This window comes from Anas acuta, chromosome 22, assembly GCF_963932015.1.
Source record: "Anas acuta chromosome 22, bAnaAcu1.1, whole genome shotgun sequence".
NCBI lineage: Eukaryota > Metazoa > Chordata > Aves > Anseriformes > Anatidae > Anas > Anas acuta.
Window position 1 is genome coordinate 3075297 of NC_089000.1, and position 21240 is coordinate 3096536.

Below are 21240 nucleotides of genomic sequence, written 5' to 3' on the forward strand. Positions count from 1 at the left end.
CAGCGCTCCTTGGGGTCAGCATCATGCCCAGCGCTGTTTAACATCTTTGTTGGTGATGCAGATGCTGGAATTGAGTGCATGGACTTGGGGCTGTTGGTTGATGATTGACATCAGTCAGCAACTTGCACTTGCAGCCCAGAGAGCCGACCGTATCCTGGGCTGCACAAAAAGCAGCGTGGGCAGAAGGGTGAGGGAGGGGATTGTCCCTCTCTGCTCTGCCCTTCTGAGACCCCACCTGCAGCCCTGCATTCATCTCTGGGGCCCCCAGCACAAGGAGGGCATGGACCTGTTGGAGCAAGCCCAGAGGAGGCCAGGAGGATGATCAGAGGCTGGAGCAACTCTGCTGTGGAGACAGATGGAGAGAGCTGGGGCTGTTCAGCCTGGAGTAGAGGAGGCTCTGGGGAGACCTTACAGCGGCCTTCTGCCTAAAGGGGGCTTCAGGAGAGCTGGAGAAGGATTTTTTACAAGGGTATGTAGAAATGGGACAAGGGGTAATGGCTTTAAACTGAAAGAGGGTAGGGTTAGATTAGATACAAGTAAGAAAACCTTCACTGTGAGGGTGGCGAGGCACTGGCAGAGGCTGCTCATGAGGCTGTGGATGACCCAGCCCTGGAAGTGTTCAAAGCCAGGCTGGATGAGGCCCTGGGCAACCTTATCTAGTGGAAGGTGTCCCTGCCCATGGCAGGGGAGTTGGAATTAGATGATCTTGAAAGTCCTTCCAACCAAACCATTCTATGATTCAGGAAAATATAATCTAAACCAGGCCTGCTTGATGCTGAATTAGTAGCTATCAATTACGGTTCAGAAAAGGGATCTTGGAATCATCCTTGATGGTTCTTTGAAATCATCTGTGCAAGGACAGCCCCCACCCGTCACACCCCAGAAAAACATATATATGCTGGGCATCATCTACAAAGGTGCTAAGAACAAAATAAAAATTGTAATTTTGCCACCATTTAGAACCTTGGCATACCCTCTTCTTAAGTGCAGTACATGGTTCTGGTATCCAAATCTCCAGAAGAACATAGTGAAGTTAGAGGAGATAAGGAAGAGGTCAGCTAAAATCACCAAGGCAGTGGATCAGATAACTTACACAAGAAATATAAAAAGATAGGAACTCAGCTTGGATGCTGAAGAGGGTACAATCAAGTATTATAACGGCAACTCAGTATTGCACTAAATTCTGTAATACAAGAACTAGTGGTATTCACTGAATAGAGGTCATTCTAAAAACAGTAAAAGTACTTTACACGGTGAATTGAAACTATCTGTAATCTGTTGTCACAGAGTGATTGTGGAGGAAGATTATACCAGGAAATTCAGAAGAGGTAAGAAAAATTAACAGCAACAAAAGGAATTCTAAAGGCTGGGACAAACTCAACATCCTTAATCCGATTACAGCTGATGTTGCAGAAGTACGAGGAATGAAAACAGCAGATATTAACTAGGCTTATGTTATCTCCCTAAATAGCATCTCTTACTGCCACTGTCACAGATAAAACAGTGGGTAACTTGTACTGGGAGTCTTTCTCAGGAAGGTGTTTTGTACGCCTTTACGCTCCTTTTGTTTCTTCTAAGACAAAAGACACTGAAGTTGCGCAGCTGTTATTACAGTACTCTGTCCAGGGTAAAACTACAAAGCAAGTAATTGTTTTTGTGGTTCCTTTTTTTACTATTAAGGCACACTTTGTCATCTTGCTCATTTTCCACTGTCCTGTGCAAAAACATAGTCAGCACTATTACATTTACAGTTATCAAACAAGCAGCATGAACTTTGAGAAACTGCGTAACACAAGGCAGTTGACCACAAAACCAAACAGAATTATTTTAAAGAACATATATGATTCAGTGTCACTCTTATGATTATGAGAAATTTTTCTAAAGCAAGCAGATATTGACAATGTGACAAGAAGTAATTGCTAGCCTATTTTTCAGTCCTTCATTTTTTGTAGAAAAAGTTTTTCTTATTTTCCCCTTTTACAGATTTCGCGTTGGCTTAAACCTGTAGTTCATTCAACATCCAAATGTTCAGCTAGTTTGGCTTCCATTAGAAGAGACCATTTTCTGTGCTTACTAATGATTTGAAATAGTCTAGAAACATGAATCAGACGTGACAAAAATAGAAGGATTGGCCTAAAGTACAACGGACTTCAACTAGTTTTATTTGCATTCTGTTTTCCAAGCTTGTTGATCCTGTTTCCTTATGAAGTCCACAAGGCAAGAGTCCTATTTGTTAGTGAAAACTGAAATTATCATCACTTTCATTCAAGAGCAGAGACCTTAAAAAATACTGGATGTTACAAAATCTGTGTCAAAATTGGAAGTGTTGGTAAAAGAACAGAAACAATATGTGAAACGTGGCTGGGTGTCAAGATTAACTTGGAATTATGGCCAGAATTTTAATAGCTAATAGAAGTAATCAAATGTAGGTTTCGATCCAGTCCTTCACACAGAGAAAGCAAGCTGTGAAATTTGAGTTAGCATCCAGAAGTCCTCTGAATTTTGTAGCTTTGATTCAAATTTGTTTCCAGCATGATACTGGGAGAGCAAGGGAAAGAGAAAATATTTGATATGATCTACAAAGGCCAGCAGTTTGAATAATCCTCTCATTAGTTAGATGAAATAGGTTATAGTGCTCCTTGTCTGAATGTTTTTTGGTGTTCTACATGAGTTTTCAGATTATTTAAGACACTATGTGTTTGCCTCCCTTGTTGTAGATTTCGGCTTAGTGTCACACTGGGTGTTTTTGTAGCTGCACACCTTCTTGGTGGGCTATCACTTTTCAGTGGCAGTGGTGGGGTGATGGAATTCCTTTCCCTCCTCTTCCACAGGAACCATGACATCATTCCCTGGAAAAGACTCTGTCTCCTGCTCTGGATAGTGCATCTCCAATTCCTCTTCCGTGTTTTCCTGTATATCAACATCACTTTCACATCCTCTAGCAGCACAGTTCTTGCTACCAGGCACTTCTGAAATGGACCCCACAATAACAGTATCGGCCTTCATGATGTATATTGTTTCTGAGGAAGGAAGAAAATAGTGCTGAGCATAGGTAACAATATGGCTGTCCCTAGAGATGGTTCCTTTCCATGCAAAATTTTAACTTGTTACTCAACTTTTATTTGCTTCTTTTTTAAAATCAGAGGTATGCAAATCAAGTCTGTCACTGTGAAAACACAGAATTCACTAACCCACTAAAGCTTATGTAACTCACACATTTTGCCTATTTCTTTATCTCTTTATAATAAAAGTATTGAACATACTGAGTGATAAAGACGGCCTGCTCATTTTAAGCCACACTGTGGTTTTGGATCACTGCCATGGGGACTCTGGCCATTCTAGATCAAGTAGCTCTAGCCCTCCTGTAATGAAGCTGAAGGACTACAGGAGAAAGACAGATCAGAAAAGGCAGTAAGACATTCACAAGAATCTTGTAGAAGAAGCAATTAACTGGGATCTGGGGAAGATAGCTATGGATAGTTCAATGTTTATGTTCCTGCTGTTCTGAAAAACAAAAATATCTGTATTAAAAGCAGTCCTTGGGCAAAGTTCAACACTGTACAGAAATGTAGGAAATGCTAAGGAGTTTTGGTTTTCATTTCTTTGACTACCTTGCCTCCCCAGACAGCCTTCTCTCTCCCAATTCAGGGAATTGGCATTTTGCAAAAGCCTGTTTTTTGAACTGCTTAGAATAACAAAAATCTTTGCTGATCTGTGGCACTAAAAACAGAAAATACATTTTCTGCCTTTCCTTTTCCTTGTTCTTTCTGTGCTTTGTCTCCTCTTGCCCTCTAGAAAAGCATGACTGGATCCCAGCAACCCTAAGAAAACAGTTCTGGATCAGCTTAGCCATTGTAACTCCTTGGATTTGACTCACAGCAATAAATAAATAAGTAAATACATACATACATATCCCACACACATGAAATAACCCAACCCGCATATGGTAAACAGCGTCAAGCGTCCAGGGCCAGCTCTGTTAAGAGCTTCAGATAATTTTCCAGCTTACTAATAATTTCAGAATGATATTATGTTCCTGTGGCTTAAAAATTGGAAAAAAAAAAAAAAAAAAAAAGGCAAGACTTACCAATTCGATTATTTGTGTGGTCTCTCACTCGAGAATCGACAGGGCAATCTGGGGCATTTCCATTGCTCTGTGTCACATCAGTTAGACTCAGATCAGGACTACAAGCTTTTTCTGTGCTGGAAACCAAGTTGTTATTGGTTTCCAAAGGAAGGTTTCTGTCAATTAGCTCCTTCTCTTCTGGCCCTTGATCAGTAGTAACCATGATCTGCAAATACAGAGACGAGTAGAAATAGGGTCAATGCAAAAAGAACATTGTAACAGGTCTATTGAATCCTTCTGTAGCAGCCAGAATAACATACCAGCACCAGTGTCACAGGGAGTAAAAAAATTCAAAGTGCCTAACAGATAGAGGAACTTAAGTTCCTTTGAATTAGGTTCCTGTATTACTTAAGGCCATATTTAAAAATAGCATTCTTAAGCTAAATGCACAGATTTTATTTTATTTTTTGTGAGATTTGCAAGAATGTACCTTACTTCCACTGAAATCTAGTTTCCTGAACCTGAGTGGATGCTTTGGTAAATTCCACCTGATACGTCTGCAATTTAGATTCTGATGAACCTTTGTAAATCTGCTTATTTGTCACTCTGACTTTTTGTTGCATGTCTTATACTGCATGCTCTGTTGCAGAGCGTACTACCCTGCAATACAGTAGCAGCTGCATTATGGGGACTGAGGCTCAGTGGCACCTTTCAGCAAAGAATATAACATCAGTAAGAAAGATAGATTCTGGAAGTAAGAATTTGAAGGGATTTGGTTCAGGAAAAACTTTAAGAAGATATTTTCCAAATTTAAATACTCCCTTCGAAGCAAAACTGGCAGAAATATATTATTTAACACTACATTAAACGGAGCCCAAGACATGAAAGTAGCAATCCCTAGTATGTCTCATCTCTGCACCTGGGGGATCACAGGTTACAGAGAAAATGACAAATAAAAAGGCCGGCACTTTTTAACAGAACATTTAAAAAATATTGTTAGTTATTTACATTGGAAAAGAAAGGGATCTGTTTCGGAATACCATTCACCAGATCAGAACCTGCAATGGAAAGAAGAAAAATTATCAGAAGAGACTTCACAGCAATCACAAGAACATTAATAATTTCTCTGAAATATCACCCACCCACGTCCTAAACTACTCTACAACCTAACTCACCTGTATCTTTCTTTCTTTACCACAGAGGACACGCTTCCATGGTAGGGGTGAGGTGAAGCAGTGACACATTGCTGCCAACCATGTGAGGTCCTATCACTTTCCACACACCAAAACTGGTGTTCACCTAATCACATGATGAACTGATTAAGCTTTCTAAAGAAGCAGAAGACTGTCTTATCAAAATAAATAAATCAAAAAATAAAAAGTGAATAGCTTTCTACTGGATTAACAAGTTGCATCAGGTCATTGTGTGGTCAGTAATATAAAGAAGGTGGGATTTTATGCAAGGGTGGAGGAAGGGAACACTGGGGAAAGAAGGGAGCTGGGAAAAAGGGAGTGTTCAGCATCCTTTTACAATACCATGAAGCTAGACAGGCTCGGGCCTACTAATTTAGCTCTGACATGCATCCACCTTTATTCTCAACATCAACTCTATAATGCTGCAGAGCAACAGTTCCTAATGTGTAAAGCAAGTCAGGAAGTAACAATTCCACTTTGAGAAAGCTGAGCTCATGTGAGAGGTGTTAAATCATATTCCTGAATAAATGAGTGGAAAATGCTCTGATGTATGGTGATCAGAAATATCTACCACAATAGATGACAATAGAGCAATCAGTGGAAGTGGAAATGCTAAGAGGGGATTAGTTAATTAAGCAAAATGGCTGTAATCCAGGAGATATGTATAGATTGCTATGGCTAACGTCCACTTTTTTGGGAACACATCTCCCAGATTTGAGTGCGCAGAAATGAACCTGACATTTTTCCAGCAAAGCCTCCCCACACTGCTGCATCACCCAGTCACTCAGGTGCAATGGGAAAAAATTGCCATCTAGTGGCTTGTCATATTCACAGCAGTACTTGCCTGCACAGGACAGACCACAGGACTGGCCTTTTGCATGTCTACAGGTACATTCATTTGACTTAAATTGGTTCCATGTTTTAAAGTTTCATAAATTAAAACTCCATATTAAGACTAGCCATTTATTCTTTAATCATATGTATTACAATTTCTGGTCAGTCAGTCACTCACCGTCAGATCTGATCCTGGATTTGTGTGAAGTGAGATGTGCTGATAAAATAAAACATTCGTTTAACAAAACTCATAATGGTGCACAGGGACTATAACAGCTTTACCACACCCACAGGTCTACAACCAACCTACAAATTGCACATCCTGCTTTCTATTAAAGAGGGAATGTAGTTATGCAGGCACACCCCACGTTCAACTCTACGCAAAGCTACAGAGAGTCACAATCAGTAAACAGGTTCCAAGTCCAGCCCACTCCCAGTAAGCTGAAAATACTCACAAAAGACTTCAGGCATCATTTAATATTTATTTTTACATTAATATGTTTGCGCTGAGAGAAAAAATCACCCGTTACCATTTCCCCACCCAGCTTTTCGCATCTTCCTCCATAAACTAACAGCTGTTTCAGTCTTTTTCTAAGGTTCTCCAACATATTGCACAGATTGCCTAGAACATTTGGCCTGTCTTCACCAGGTGCTCGTAAATATCATCTCCCTTACTGGCCTCCATAAAGTTTTAGGATATTATAGTTCCCAGGTGGCATGTCCTTGGAGGTTAAACAGCATGCTATGTGTTACAGCTTTAAAAACTCACATTTTCCTTTGAGGATGAAGATTCGTTTCTTGCATATCTTCCATTTCCAAAACAACAGCATGCCTACCAGTAGCAGCATCACAGAGAGAACCACTCCCCAAACAAGACCTACTGCTCAGAAGGGGAAAAGGAGGACAGTGATTTCAAGAAGAGGCAGAGTGCTGCCTTTTCTGTCAGCACTGCCTACTTTCAGTAGATCTGTGTGTTTGATGGATATAATTTTAAAAGTCATAAGGATTTTGCAGGAAGCTCTCACATAAAAATTGTTTTTACTAAAGATACATACAAGTAAAATATGCTAGAAAGAGTAAATCTTCGTTACCTCCTGTTGTTGTCTCCCCCTTGTCTGAGGTGGGAAGAGTACCAGCCGGATCATTCTGCTTGGGAGTAGAACTAGGGTTTTCAGTTGTTGCAGCACTTAAAAGAGCACTAGAAATAGTGACCAAGTTCGCCTCAAGCCTCAGGAGGTCAGAGTTATTTGTTTCATTGCTGAATCTGGTGGAGAAAGTGCCTGGGGTGAGGTAGGTGGGCAACTGGTCCAGGCAAACCTCATCATGTGTGGCATTTCCTTTGCTTTGTGCTACTTTGTTTAACTTGGCACAGCTAGGGAATGAAAGAGAGAACAGTGTATCAGCACTGACAGAAAATGCTCTGATATATGCTAAGGTGTTCTATACAGCAAACATCACTTTCAGTCATTTTTTGTACCATGTGCATTTATTGCTTTTGGTCAGGAAGTCATTAACTTCCATCTCACCTCTGTGGCACTGATTCTTAACCTGGATGCAAACCTGAAAATCACTTGTGCATATAAACTAACCATACGCAGAGAGCAGAAAATGAGGCAAGGGAGAGTCCTTCCTTCCTTCAGTATCGAGCTGTGCAACAAGCATAACGAGGGGCCTTCAAAACTCTGCACATAGGCTCAAAGCTATCCCATTGCCTTTAAAATGAATTTGTATACTTTGCACCAGAAGAAGTGACAGGAGTCCCTTCGGGTCTTTTATTAGCTTCAGCTAATCAGTTAAACACTTCAAAAAGCTATGCACTTACTCAGTATGGGGCTTGCAGATGTCAGTGCTGGAGGTTTGGTCAGAGAAGGTCCCAGGGGGGCATTCTTCACAAGCAACATCAGTTGTTGAGGTGCCTGAATGAAAACAATGACTGATGACAGACTAACCAAAATGCCATAGGTCCAGGACTATGCCCAAGATCAGAAAAGACAAACTAGATAGGGAGGAATTCCTACCTCTGACTTTGACTCCAAAACCAGGCTTGCAAGCAGTGTGCTGCTGGCATCGCATGCAGGTGTACTTAACAGCAGTCTGACAGAACAGACCTGGTCGGCACTCACACACGCGGCTAGAATTGAAGGAGCAGGGCACTTTCTCCACAAGGTCAGATTCTGCAGGAAAGAAACAGATGGAGTAGCAAATGATCACCCTGCAAGGGAAAGGCAAAGCAGGAGGCAAAGCTGAGCAACACCATTTCAAAGGCTTGGGAAGCAGAATGGGCTGCTGGCACTCTTTGTGATGGCAATTTAAGTCATGCACAATTGGACAAAGCTGTAGACAATAGTTTGTAATAGAAGACAGAAAGCAGAAATCAGACTTGGATGGCATTAGATGTGAGAACTTTCAGGCAGTCCCAGGCCAAACAAGAAGTGGTACTCGTTATGTGCAAGGTAGCATTCTGCTCTCTGGAGCAGTAGCCAAGGGCAGATAACTTTGCTGCTGGAAATACTACATTAATAAAATACTAATAAAGACAATATTTAGAGGGGCTCTAATGGTAAAGTATGTGTGATAAAAAGTAAATCAACTACCTTTTGTACATGACACACAAGCATCACAATGTGGCTTTTGGGATTCTTCGTTCAGATATTGTTCAGGTCCACATCTCATGCAGTCTTCAGCTGGGTCCGTGGGACAGGCTTTCCTTTTAGCATACCCTGGAGAAAGAAAAACAAAATGTGGAGGATACCTGTTCAGAAACCTCCCCAATTTTCATGCCCATTTCACTGGAGCGGGAGTGTGTGAGTGAATAGCTGTGTGGTGCTTAGCTGCCTGTAAGGTTAAACCACAATGGTAAGGAAAAGTGACAGCTGCAGAAGCAAAAGGAAAAGCTGAAACAGCAGCATAAATATAGGCAGAGTTGAATGTTTCATGGGTAGTAAACAGGAGAGAAATATATCCCACTTTCAGCACCAGACTGCATCACTCAGTTGTAAAGGGTTAATTAACCACAGGCATGGAAGACCTGGCAGGAAAATAACTCACCTACTATTTGCTTTGGCAAGCATGGTGTGGGAGTATAAGTAAAACCAGCTATGTTATATTTGGCCCTACAAATACGACCAGACAAGCTTAAAACACATCACTCATACTTCCTCAAAACTACTTGTCTGAGATTTTCTTTTGAAGGTTGGGGACGATTGCTGGAGTGGTCTGAATCTCAGCATTCAAGCTGCAGGCAAGTTACCTCCACGTGCGTGTTATTTCCTTCCTCCTCCCACAACGTCCCAAAAGCTTGAACTATAGTTATTTGAGACTTCCTGTACACATGAAACAGCAAATTTCCCTCTCTCTTGGGGGATGTGTGCCCCAAGTAGACAAGCTCTGAAGCTTGTCCAGTCATATCTTACTGTCCTTCATTGTGTTAATAGCTCAACAACCAGATCAAAGCCCAAGCAGAAGGAATACCAGCTGCAATGGTATGTACAGAAAAATGTACTGGAAGTAAGTAGACGAAACAAGTGTTTTCCTTTTTTGAATACATGTGTTCATTCACTCCTGAGGATTTGCTGTTAACTGTGAGTAGGAAATTATCTTCAGTGTTGAATGCAATACTATCTCATAGAGCTAGATATCTGATTTAGAGTCTAAAAGCAAAAACAACAGCCCCCAAAACAACAATAACAAGAAAAGATAAAAGGTAAAATATAAACAAAATAAACAGAAGAAAGGTGCAACATTATTATTTCATGTGAAAGTCTTTATTCCTCCCTTTGAGAGGGGGCTTTTTTCTGTTCTGTGATGAACAGAAAGACAACGTTCTTCTGGTGTCCAAGGTATGAAGTGTCATTTTACCTGAAGAAGAATTAAGCACCTGAGAAGAAATGTGGCAATTGTAGAAATCGATTTGAATTATCTTATGAGGTTTGGTTTAAAGTTTATATTGAAATTGAGCTTGAAATTAACTTTGAAACAGATGATTTGGCTTACACTTGAGCCAGTGTGCTCAGATGGAAAGGTCTACATCTGTAGGTTGGAACACCAAGGAAAGTAAAGCCAGACTGCATCAAGACTCTAATACGTTCACTTGGAGTAAATGGAATTTTAGAAAAGCTACTCTTTGCAACGAGAAGTTGAGTTAGTAGCAGATGTGAATGTGTTATTGTCTGAAGGAGTAGTGGAAGATTAAAATGAAAAAAGATTCTTATAAGTTTTTGCTGTAAAGGAGACCCTGGAGGATGGCAAAAGATGTCCGAGACAGACATTAGGATTTGCAAAGTATGGTTTTAAAGGAGAAAAGAGCTTCTTTGCTTGGAACTGGCTCAGAGTCCTTGCCCCTTTTCCTCTTTTACAGGACCAGTTTCTCCATCCTTTGGTCTTGCTTTCTCATACATTTTCTGAATGATTCTAGTGATGTGCCCAGAAGCAGTACAGGATGTCCCTAGCATGCAAATGCTACCAACCAAACACCAAACCTCTCTGTATTATTAGAGCACACATAAATGTCAAAAATTTCCTTTCCAAAAAAAGAGAGAAGAGAGAGAGAGAGAGAGAGAGAGAGAGAGAGAGAGAAGAGAAAACATTTCTGAAAGAAGAGACTGATGATGGTGAAGTACCATCAAATGTCCCACCCACAGCGCTTCAGACATTTCCAGAACCCTTGTCTCTCTAAGATGTTTCCTGCTTCTGAGCTCATATGCCTCCAACTCACAGCTAGCATCTGGCAAAGCTCACTCTGTCCCCTGACGAGTGAACGTTCCATTCCTCATGTGAGATGCTTTCTAAACTGGTTTGAATATGAGGACAATGACAGATTTTCTGCACAATCACTTTATACTTTGTGTCTCTGATCAGAAACATCTTCAGCCTAATATCATTACGCTACTTCATACCCTGAGGCAAACTGAAATTAATTCTTAACACCTGCTACTTCTAGCTACTTATGAGTGTCAATCAACTGAAAAAAACAATAATTGCAAGTTATCTTGTTTGCAATTTAGACTGCTTGAATGCAGACTGAACAGGAGCAGGGAAGTGGAGAACAAACTCCCATCTGGATCCACACCAGATCATGGTTCACAAAATTGCACTTCAGGGTCAAAAGGCAATTCTGCAGATATACACAGTTCATACTACGTCTATGAGAAAGGCTCCATGTTAATTTGACTGCATCATAAACATACTGACCTGAGGGGCAGCGGTAACAGCACCTTTGTAAAGTTTCATCATAGAACCAATTCTTGTGTGTATCACAGGAACGAGATGAGGTGAGCGATGGCTAGAAATTTAAACAGAAAAGACACAATTAGAAAACAATTAGGGCAGATCCAGCACTGGTCTCGAATTATGGTGACTACAAATGGTAGGGAAAAGTCTACAGATTTTTGACAATTCAACCGTCCTCCAAAACACATAGATAACTGCTGTCCATAAAGTTAAGTGATGACTGTAATATTCAGTGTATTTAGTAATAATCCAGTATGTATCTTCACCTAGCAGGCTCTTGTCTTTGAAAGTGATTCAAATATAGGGAATAAATACCGTGGCCTGACCTTTTCATCAAGCATTTCAGAACAGAGAATTTAACTCCTTGTTTCATGCAATAAAATGCATAGTTCTATGAGAGCAAATGCATTGCTCTACCAAAATGGTTTTCAGCCAGTGCTCTAGACACTCTTTGAAACTTAGGTACAAGATAGTAAAGCTTACCAAGATAAGTTTGTGTAGCAGTCTCCCTCTCCTTTAAAAACCTTGTTGCACTTGAACAGATGAAAAAAGGCTAAAAAACACTGTCCTTAAAATGATCCCATCTTGACTTAAGAACTTTTTCAAAAATAAAAAATAGAATCCCCAAATATCTGTAGTAGATTTCCAGCTCTGCACAGAAACGAGAAGTGGTGCCATAGTGAACATCACCTAAGGCTAGCTAAATTGGCTGTAACCCACAAAACTCATTCTTTATATTTGCAGTTGTTCGTATATTGGTTATTCATATCCTGTCATGTTTGTTAACCCTACGCATCTGTACTTCTAGGCATCTTTGAATCTGTGTTTTCATACTTCTTCCTGTTTGTTTACCCTACTGTGCTTGGCTGCTCTCATACTATTTATCAATGCAGCAAACAAATCTTTCTGTTCAGTTATTTATCCACTCATAACATCTGAGTTTAGCAACCTAAAGATACGTTTACTGCAAACCAATACATTCTCTTATTTTTCATCTGGGGACAATTCCTACACTAAGAACAGGTGGGTTTTGCCTTGGTAATAAAGCTGCAAATATTTATTCACACAGTGAAGCCCTTATTCAAATAATTAATCCCACTTCTTTAGTGAGTGAAGGTTTTCACAAGCAACCCTCAATTTGATTACATAACTGATACTTGTTTAGATTAAAAATAAAAAAAGCCACAACAGTTCTAATATTAGCTTAGAAAAAATCACTCTGCTATGAACTGTACCAAAAAGCAGAGAATAAGGCTTCATTTGCATACAGCAGGGTGACTATGGACTGTGGGAAATTACAGCACTACAGGTTTTCTGATGAGAAAGTCTGATTTTTGAATTTGGCATCTCCCCTAATAATCCCCTACAAACATTGATATCTGATAATTTCATTTTCATTATTTGCTGCAAGATATAACTGGCAACTTTTTTCTGTAAAGACTGAATCAGCAGATTCTCCAGAGATTTTCCCACAGGATACATGTAGGACAGTTAACAAACATTTTAAGAAACGTACACCCCACCTTCTGAAGGTGAATTTCCCACCAGCCTCAAAAAGAATACCTAGTGCCTCCTACTGCCTTTGTATGCCGTGCAGAACCTTACTAACTGATCTCAAAACCACAGTCTCCTGTTTAACGTGTTGTTCTTTTCATGGCTGGACCATAAATAAATAAATAAATAAATAAGTTAAATAACTTGCCCCAAGTCGTATGAGAAAACAGGAACTTTCAGTCGAGGAGGAAATTAACAGAAGTACAAGAAATAGAAACACACTGAAACCATTAAATTTTGTTGAGCTCTGAAAACAGAACTGAGAAATCCTGCCTTACATATGTGCACTAACCACGAGGCCACAGAGCCTCCCTGCGAAACGCTTTTTTCTACCTTACTATACGGGGGAAATAGCAGAGATCTGGTTGCTCAGCCCAACTCAGGTCAAGTTGACAAATGTGTACCCTGTATTTGTCTTTTCTGAAGAGGAAGCCTCAGACTATAGGAAAAGGAAGTGGAATCTCCTTCCATCGGCGTGTAGAAGCACCCCGGTTAGCCAGCCATTTAAGACTAAATTAAATAACAGGAAATGACAGTGAGACCAGTCACACTTACACACAGGGTTATTTAGGAGTCATTTCAGGGGTATGAAGTGGACTGACTAGTTTTACAGAGAAAACTTAAGAAACAACAGCATCCTTGCTATATGTAAATCATCCCGGATTAGTTTCTCTTTAAGATCTGTAAAACACCACCACAAAAAAAACTGCTCTTCCCTTCCTTGCTCTCCTAGAAAACCAACTCTGGCTTCAAATGATGCTGAACTTTAAATCAGAATGGGGACACAATTCTTGAATGATATAAACATGTAAACCTACAGCATATAAACTTACAGATTGTGTAATTGCCTCTTTAGGGGGCTAAAGGAATACTCTCTGCCTACAAGTGTGACTGAAGAGCTGCTTTTTAAAAAGTGATCTTGTCTAAAATACTGAAATCCTGAGCTGAGGACAAGACGCAGCTCATAGGTAATGTGGTGCAAACCGGGATTATGAATTTTCCCCTGATGCTAGTGCTGGGATAAATTACTGCCTGAATTACACGTAACTACTGCACAATTATGTAAATATGCATATGAAAGTCCTCAACAATTTTTTTCCTTCCACAAGAGGGCAGCTATATACTACAGCCTACTAGATACTCCGTAACGTACTCCATAACACCTGTAGCTTCACAACAAATGCTGCTGTGAAGCATCCAGTTACAAACCCAGCTCTGCAGCCAGCTGTACGAGGCAACCCCAAGGTGTTCTGCTGTAAAAGGTCATTTTAACAAATCATAACATGCACAATTCTATGTCTGAGAAGCCACCTTCTGAGCCCACCACTTCTAATTCACAGCTACCTGCAAAATGTCTTTTGTAAGCTCAATTTCAAATTTTCATGCCTCATATAGAATAAAAAAATCTTTCCATAAGACCACTCTCCACCCTAAACTCCCATGAATTTGTGGAGGAATTAAACAAATCAGTGCCCAAAGAACATGCCTTGAAGGAATGGCAGCGGTGAATGGTCAAGGTCTCAAAAGATGCCAGTCTTCCATAAAACGATGATGTCATCTAAGTTTCTACACAGATCTGACTGATTAGGCTACATTTGGGGAAAAGTTAAGAAATGTCAGCCATGAAAAGATAATGTAATATTTTTATTTTTTTATTGTAATCAATGTCAGAGTAATAAGTGAACTAAAATGAAAGGTAGCAAGCTAAACATATGTAGAAAGGGAACAAAAATATGCATTATTAGTGGGTAGCAAAAGGTCTGAACTGAGGTAATTTACCCATTCAGTGACTGAATATGTAAATTACCTCAGTTTCACCACCTGTAACTACTCTTCCCACATGCAAAATACCACGTCTTATATCTCTTCTACAGTTAGGGTGCAAGTTTGCAGTAGGAAGTCAGCTTGTTTGACTTCTGAGATTTTGATGAGCTCAGGAGCTCAAATTAGGAAGAGATTGCTGGAAACAATTCAACAAGAAGCACAGGGGATTCTGGATTGCAGCTTTACCAGCCTCTCTCCCTTCACGATTCAGTACTTCTGGAAAGCTGCATGTTCTTGATTTGACCAGTATCTTAAATCCTTAGATCACTCTGCAGGAAGATTCAAAGTGATAGGACTGATGCAGTGTGTTGTTTGTTTTTTTTTTTGGTGGTGGAGGGTTTTTTGTTGGTGGTGGGTTTTGGTTTTTTTTTGTTGTTTTTTGGGGGCAGAAGGGGTGGTTCGTTCCTCAACTGTTGGCTGCTTCTTAATGGCAGAAATCTAGACTTCAACCACCAAATCCATCCACATTTGTAAGGGCTGCAAAATACTTACTGCATATTTGTTTCACTGTTCCAGGACAGAATGCATACTACCAGTCACCATTAGCACTGAAAACACTTCTTATCCTGCTAGTAGTGCAATTGCTAAGGTGAAGCCAACACCTATTAGGCGTTAGTTTGCTACAGCAGAACTTATACCTTGTGTTCTCTCAAGCTTTTCCAGTGGAACAGAAAACCATCTGTCCAGTCCAAAGCGGGTAAGCAATTTTCTCAGAAGTTGTCCTGTTACACTGCAGCTATAAAGGAATCTGGTGACGGCAAATACTGATTCTTTTTAGGTGAGGGAAATTCTGAGGAAAATTCCCACCAGTGGCAGCAGCATTGATCTCCCCAGCATACATACTGAGGCTAGACCTGTTTTGAGCTGCGTTACCAACAGCTGCAGCTGTGAGAGTCTGCTCTGCTGGGTTTCCAGAATTGCGACTGAGTTGATGGTAGCCAACAGTACAAGATTTTAAAGAAAATGTCCCTCTTATCATGCCTTAATCAGAACAGGCATCACCTAAAAGAAGGGAAGAAATCATGAGGACACTGAGGAGAAAAGGGAAAAACTCATGTAAAAAGTGGTGCTTTATCATACGAGAGCTCAAGAATGTGACATGGGAAAGAAAAGCACAGTATACATTCGCTGCTCTCCTTGCCAACAAAAACCTCAGCATTAAGACATTTCTGATATATTTCTAGTGCTATTTCCCCTGGCTCCAAAACACTTTTAGAAATAGTCAATTAGTCATTGAGAAGAGATTCACTTAATCATTTTTGTTTCTTATTGCTTATTTTGTGGGAAGGATGTGGATGTGATAGTTCCCACCTTTTTCTGGAATGCCTAGAAACCCCGAAGAACGTGGTATAATTCATATTCATCAGCAACTAGGCTGTGGCTTTGCTTCATCAAGGAAACCTCCACTAAGTTTTACAGAACAAAGAGAAGTTACTGTCCTCATTACTGCAAGGGCAGAATTATGCAATGTCACATTTCCAAAGACAGACAGAAACAGGACTCAGCATCTTTACCCAGAGAAATTCAAAATCCTAGCACAATTTCACTTTTTAAGGCAGCATCTGCGACACCTTCTAGTGTTCCCTGAAAAACAGGGAAGCAAACAGTTCAATGAAGAAACACCAAATTTTATCCCAATGGTATGTAGTATTGTCCAACAGTCAAAAAGCCATATATATAAATATGCCATTGGAATCTTTCAAATCCTTACATCCCGTTCGGCCCATACCTGTAATCTGGGAGTAAAATCAACCAGTGAAAGAAAAAAAACAAACAACCACCACACCTCTATCTCTACTTGTAAAGTTCTTTTAGTATGTATGTAAAATACTAAAACTTTAACATTCAAGAAAGATCACAGCAGTATTGGAGGCTGGGGGTGAGGAATCCTACATTGATGCAGAGCAGGTCTTTGTGCTTCCTGCTGCTTCTGAGTAAACTGTATGAACGGATCTGTGCTAAGAATGGGCCAGCAACATGGAAATATGTGTCTACTGCAATTATGCTAATCCTGTTAATCTCTTTGCCATCCCAGGATGCAATCCCACTTCCTCTCTTGCTTTTCATACACGTTTCCCTTCCCCTCTAACTCCTTGACTGTTTAAGGCAGGCCAACTATGCTTTCAGAGCGTGAATCAGTTGTAGGAGCTGATTTGAATGAAAACTGCTGTTAGAATTGGTGAAGTTGGATTTTCAGAGGGTTACTGCACTGGAACAATGCACCCTGTGGCAGCACATTCATTTCACTCAGGGCAGGAGAGTCGGTGGCATTGTGTAGACAGGAGCAGGGCCGCCCCTTTGCGTGACTGTTGTTGTGCACACACGCACCATGAAACCTCGCGGATATAATTTCTGGAACTGCTATATCAGAATTCTTTTGATCTGGATTGGACTTGAGGACACAGTGTAGAGTTACTACGTCTTTATGACAGTTGTACAAGAACAGATAAATATTTGAACAAGAAGGTAAGCTGTTACAGTAAACAAGTGCCGGTGTAGCAGAAAGCCTACCACAATGATGTTAACCCATTCACATTTTTGGAACAAACTTGAACAAGCCACACGTCTCTATCAGTTTAGTACTTTGTGCCTGCTTTTGCTCCAATACCAGGAGCTCTTCAATTCAGTTTAGCATCCGGTTAAATTGGAGGGAGATAGAAACTAAATTTCATGAATCCTTCTATGACTGCAGTCAAAGAAAGGTACCTGATTTAGCATGAGCTGAAATATGTTTTCCAAAAGAAAAGACTACAATTTGTAACAGTTTGGACTGCTCTACAAAGGGATGGCCAGGGATCCCTTGGCCTTGTTCTTTCATTGACCCATCAGGCCAACCTGCCTTCACCACTGCCTTTCTTTTTTTTTTGTCTTTCTTTAAAATGCTTCTAATTAAGGCCTCCTAATAATAAAAACCCCACAAACATATTTGATACAAAGCATTTTCCTTTTTCAGTGTTTATTTTTGAGAATTTCTTTTACAAAATATACTTTTTGAGGGTCTTCTCACTATCCTTGAAACTACAAACACATTTGTTATTTCAATTTAAGTAATGGCCATTGCAAAGATGGTGCTGAATTCAGTGGGCTACTCTACAATTCAGTCAGGGTAAGGTTTGACTCATTTATTTATGGTCTTTTGAGCTCATAGAGAAAAAGTGATGGTGAGGCAGAGCAAGAAATCAGCTTGCTACAAATAAGCTGTAAGTCAGAAAGAAAGCGTATTACGGTAAAAAAAAAAAAAAAAGTTATCAGTATTGGCTGTTCTAGAACTGACTAATACTGTAGCAAAACAGTTGACTCCCTTTCAAGCTTCTTACCAAATTCTGATAGTATGAAAGAAAGAAGCTGATAATCTAAGACTTCAGGTAGTCAAGCTTCATGCTCAACAGAAGACATGAACAAGTGAGAGCTAACTGCAAATTAAAACAACCAAATCCCAAACTGCAAGTTGATCTGAGGTGGAATATGGTTTAAAATATGATCAGTAAGCTGTGACTTGCTTGCATTACATAGTATCACTTGTACTCCACTAGCAGCAAAAGCCAAGTTTGCTGTGATTGATGCAATAAAGATAGTGAGAAGCCAACTGCTTATCCCAGCAAGATCTATGTACTTATTCCAGATAACTGATGATTTTGTTGTGAGTTTGAAAGTTGACAGTGAGTATTAGAAAACCAAATTTTCTCTCTGCCCTTTTCATTTCGTGAACAAAACTCTTGACATCACTTTTGACAAGTGATGTCAAATGCACAAATGCCATCTTTTTTCTAGCACCTTTCTCCTAAAGCATTCAGCAGACCAGACAAGTTCATCTGAATGTCCTCCTAGGTACTCGTCAGATAAGTAAAGACTGCAAGCTGTAATCCTGTAGAAGAACAGAGGGATTGATGTACTTCAGGATGGAGATGGAGGCAGGGCAGATAAACCAGAGCAAAGTAGAGCAAGCTTGCCATGTGGGAGGGGAATTTACGGCTAAAGACACCAGAGCAAACTCCTACTCTTACCAAAAGAGTCATGAGGAGCCTTTTCAAACATCTATGAAAAGGATGCAGACTTGGTTACTTTCAAAGATCTAACTGGAGTCAGTTTCTTGCCAAAAATCTCCTATGATATAGCCCATGCTATGTGCTATATCATTCATTTACCATACACAGACAAGTGTCTTAAGCTAGGATAGGTTTATATTTCCAATGCAAGGGAAATGGCCAATTTCAGGATCCAACCCAGCAAGCAATAAGCTACCTACTGACTTCACCTATGCAAAGAGCCTCTGTGACTGACCTTTTTCTTTTTCTCATGCGTGCATAAGTGTCAGCCACGGAAACCACCTGGATTTATGCCAGGCACCAAGGGCTCGTTGCCATATGATCCACTGGGGAGGAAGCAGAGGAGGGGTAAGGAGGGCGGAATGGGGGAACAAATGCACAAGAGACGATATGATCTGAGCAGGAACCTAGCTTGCACCTACAGCATCAGCTGAGTGTGACTAGTGGGCTATGTCTATTTTATCTCAATTTGATAGCCCATTCATGGGGAAGTCACTGTCAGAGGGGTGGGTGGGTGTAAAGAGGAAGGTATTTTGCTGTTTTTTTTGCCTCTACACCTTTCACTTTGCCAGCCCTGACTCACAGTAGCAAAGCAAAAGCCCGACAAGCCAAGTTCTGCAGGGAATCTGCCTGAGAGCACCTGGCCCTCTGGGCAAAAGTAAAAGTGATTCACCCGAAACAAATGAGAGCAGTCCTCCATCCCTAGATGAAATCTTTCTCATTTCCTAGCTGTGACATGCCTGGAGGTGCAGTGACATGCCTGGAGGTGCAGTAACACTAGCAATGCCAAGAAAACGTGCAAATCACAGCTGTCTATCCCCTGGTTCTGCCTGCAGGGTTCCCAGAGAAGACAAACTATCCTGGCTGCTTTGGGACAGCTCTGCTTTATACCTTTATCACCCTGTGTTGCACAAAGCCTATTTCTACAGATGCCTACACCCTGCATATAGGTAGTGGGCAGAATTGCCCTGCATCCCAGGGTTGCCCCAAATCTCTCCCAGGTCCTATTTAGTCCACCAGGGCTGTAGGATCCTGATACCACCCTGCCTTACCTGTGGGGCTCCCTGGATATCCTGAAGAAGCAGCAGGAGCCACAGTCCCGGTACAAGGCTGCAAGAAGCCATCTGCAGCGGCATTAGCTTTCCTGAGCTCCCAGCATTGCAGGTCAGACAGGCATGTTGCTTCTCCTGAAGTCTGCAGTCTTCCCAGGGTCCAGCCCAGCCTTGCTCAGTGTCTGCTTTCTCAGTCCAGAATCACTCCAGCTGTTCAAGACATGCAGGCAACAGACTTTGAGACTCAATCACACTGAGAAAACAATTTGGAAGGAAGGGGCTGCCCAAGAAAGTAAAGTAAAATTAAAAAAAAAAAAAAAAAAGCACACACAAAACAAAACCACGTCAATCACTAGCCCCAGAGCCGTCGGGTTTCTGAGTCAGTTGCATGCATCAAGGTTGTCATCTGGGGACGCGGCTGGCTGCGCAGAAACACGGACTCCTGAGTCATCTATGCTGCCCCCAGCGAGCACTTCACCTCCCCAGAGCCAGGCATGAGTCGAAGCCCTGCCCTGTCCACACTCTCAGAACTGCAACCAAGACTCAAAAGAGTTCTCAGTAAGAAACACACTCAGTAGTTCAGTACAGTCATTTTGTTCCTGTTTGAATGAGCATGTGAAAACTCACAACCACCTGGGGTTACTCAGTGAAGGTTTAGGCTTTGCATGTTGCAATTTGAACACCAACATACTGCAGAACTACCTCTTGAGAATACATCTTTGAGCATCCAGTCCCACTTGAGATCAATTCCTGCTGCTGACAGTCAACCCTTGGACTGATACCTGTCATTTCGGCTCCTTGCTTTGCTATTCTGGAAAATGCTTTGTGGCTCCGATGCCTGGAAAGATTTCAGTTGGTTTAAGGTGTCATGCAGCTTTCTTATCTGCCCTTAAAAGTTTTGTCAAAAGTAAAAGTCAGCCACTTCAAAAAAGGGCAGCCTGCCTTGAAAACCTTTCTGAGGTGCCTGGGAAAACAATGAAAATTTGTATTCTCACACCCATGTTTTCTTTTTGGTTCTTCTCACCCTTATCACCACAAAGAAAAAGAAAAATGAGAAAAGACTGAAAGTAGGATAATTGATGATTTTCTTAAAGCTGCCCCCATGCCACCACAACAGAATACTAAGGATGAGAGCATTCCACAGGGCCCCTAGGATGATGTAAATATCTTTAATTCACAGTCTAACCCTTTTCTTTTTAAAGATCTGCCTCTATTTCAGTCTCAGGAATACCATCCTACAAAAAAACAGGCATTTTCAGAGTGCTGTGTACTTGACACGCACTTTTAGATCTACCCACCTTTCATCATTTTATCAGCTTACTTCTAAATTTCTAAGCTCCCTAACCTATAAAAGCTGATTGTGGTATATATACCTTTGCAGTCTAGAGACAACTGAATATTTAAAAGTCCATATATTACACTCTTCTTTTTCCTAATTAAAT

At 40.8% G+C, this 21240-nt stretch overlaps 1 protein-coding gene and 1 long non-coding RNA gene across 5 annotated transcripts; one reads left to right on the plus strand and one right to left on the minus strand.

The window, feature by feature from the left end:
- The first annotated feature begins 328 nt into the window (after positions 1 to 328).
- On the plus strand, positions 329 to 2908 carry LOC137843550 (uncharacterized). The gene is made up of 2 exons (XR_011089580.1): positions 329 to 469; positions 2832 to 2908. It is a non-coding gene; the product is annotated as an uncharacterized lncRNA (long non-coding RNA).
- Positions 2140 to 20335, minus strand: TNFRSF8 (TNF receptor superfamily member 8). Of its 4 annotated transcripts, XM_068658883.1 has the most exons (12): positions 20130 to 20335; positions 19799 to 20008; positions 11284 to 11374; positions 8688 to 8813; positions 8112 to 8267; positions 7916 to 8009; positions 7185 to 7465; positions 6863 to 6973; positions 6272 to 6310; positions 5075 to 5124; positions 4088 to 4292; positions 2140 to 3020 (listed from the first exon to the last, which is right to left on the minus strand). In XM_068658883.1, exons 2-12 carry the CDS (start codon positions 19880 to 19882, stop codon positions 2776 to 2778), a joined length of 1482 nt encoding a protein of 493 aa, XP_068514984.1. In that variant the 5' UTR covers positions 19883 to 20008; positions 20130 to 20335; the 3' UTR covers positions 2140 to 2775. The 4 variants fall into 4 exon arrangements, with proteins under 4 accessions (XP_068514984.1, XP_068514983.1, XP_068514985.1 ...); XM_068658882.1 differs by having other exon boundaries at positions 19799 to 20335; XM_068658884.1 differs by lacking the exons at positions 19799 to 20008; positions 20130 to 20335 and adding an exon at positions 11806 to 12746.
- Between the last annotated feature and the right edge of the window lie 905 nt (positions 20336 to 21240).

Excerpts from the sequence above, each read along its gene's own strand:
- TNFRSF8 (XM_068658883.1), bottom strand. The coding sequence starts at position 19,882 with ATGCCGCTGCAGATGGCTTCTTGCAGCCTTGTACCGGGACTGTGGCTC. Across the intron at positions 11,375-19,798 it reads ATATCCAGGGAGCCCCACAG|CCATCGCTCACCTCATCTCG; the intron begins GTAAGGCAGGGT and ends TTAAATTTCTAG. Across the intron at positions 8,010-8,111 it reads TTTTGGAGTCAAAGTCAGAG|GCACCTCAACAACTGATGTT; the intron begins GTAGGAATTCCT and ends GTTTTCATTCAG.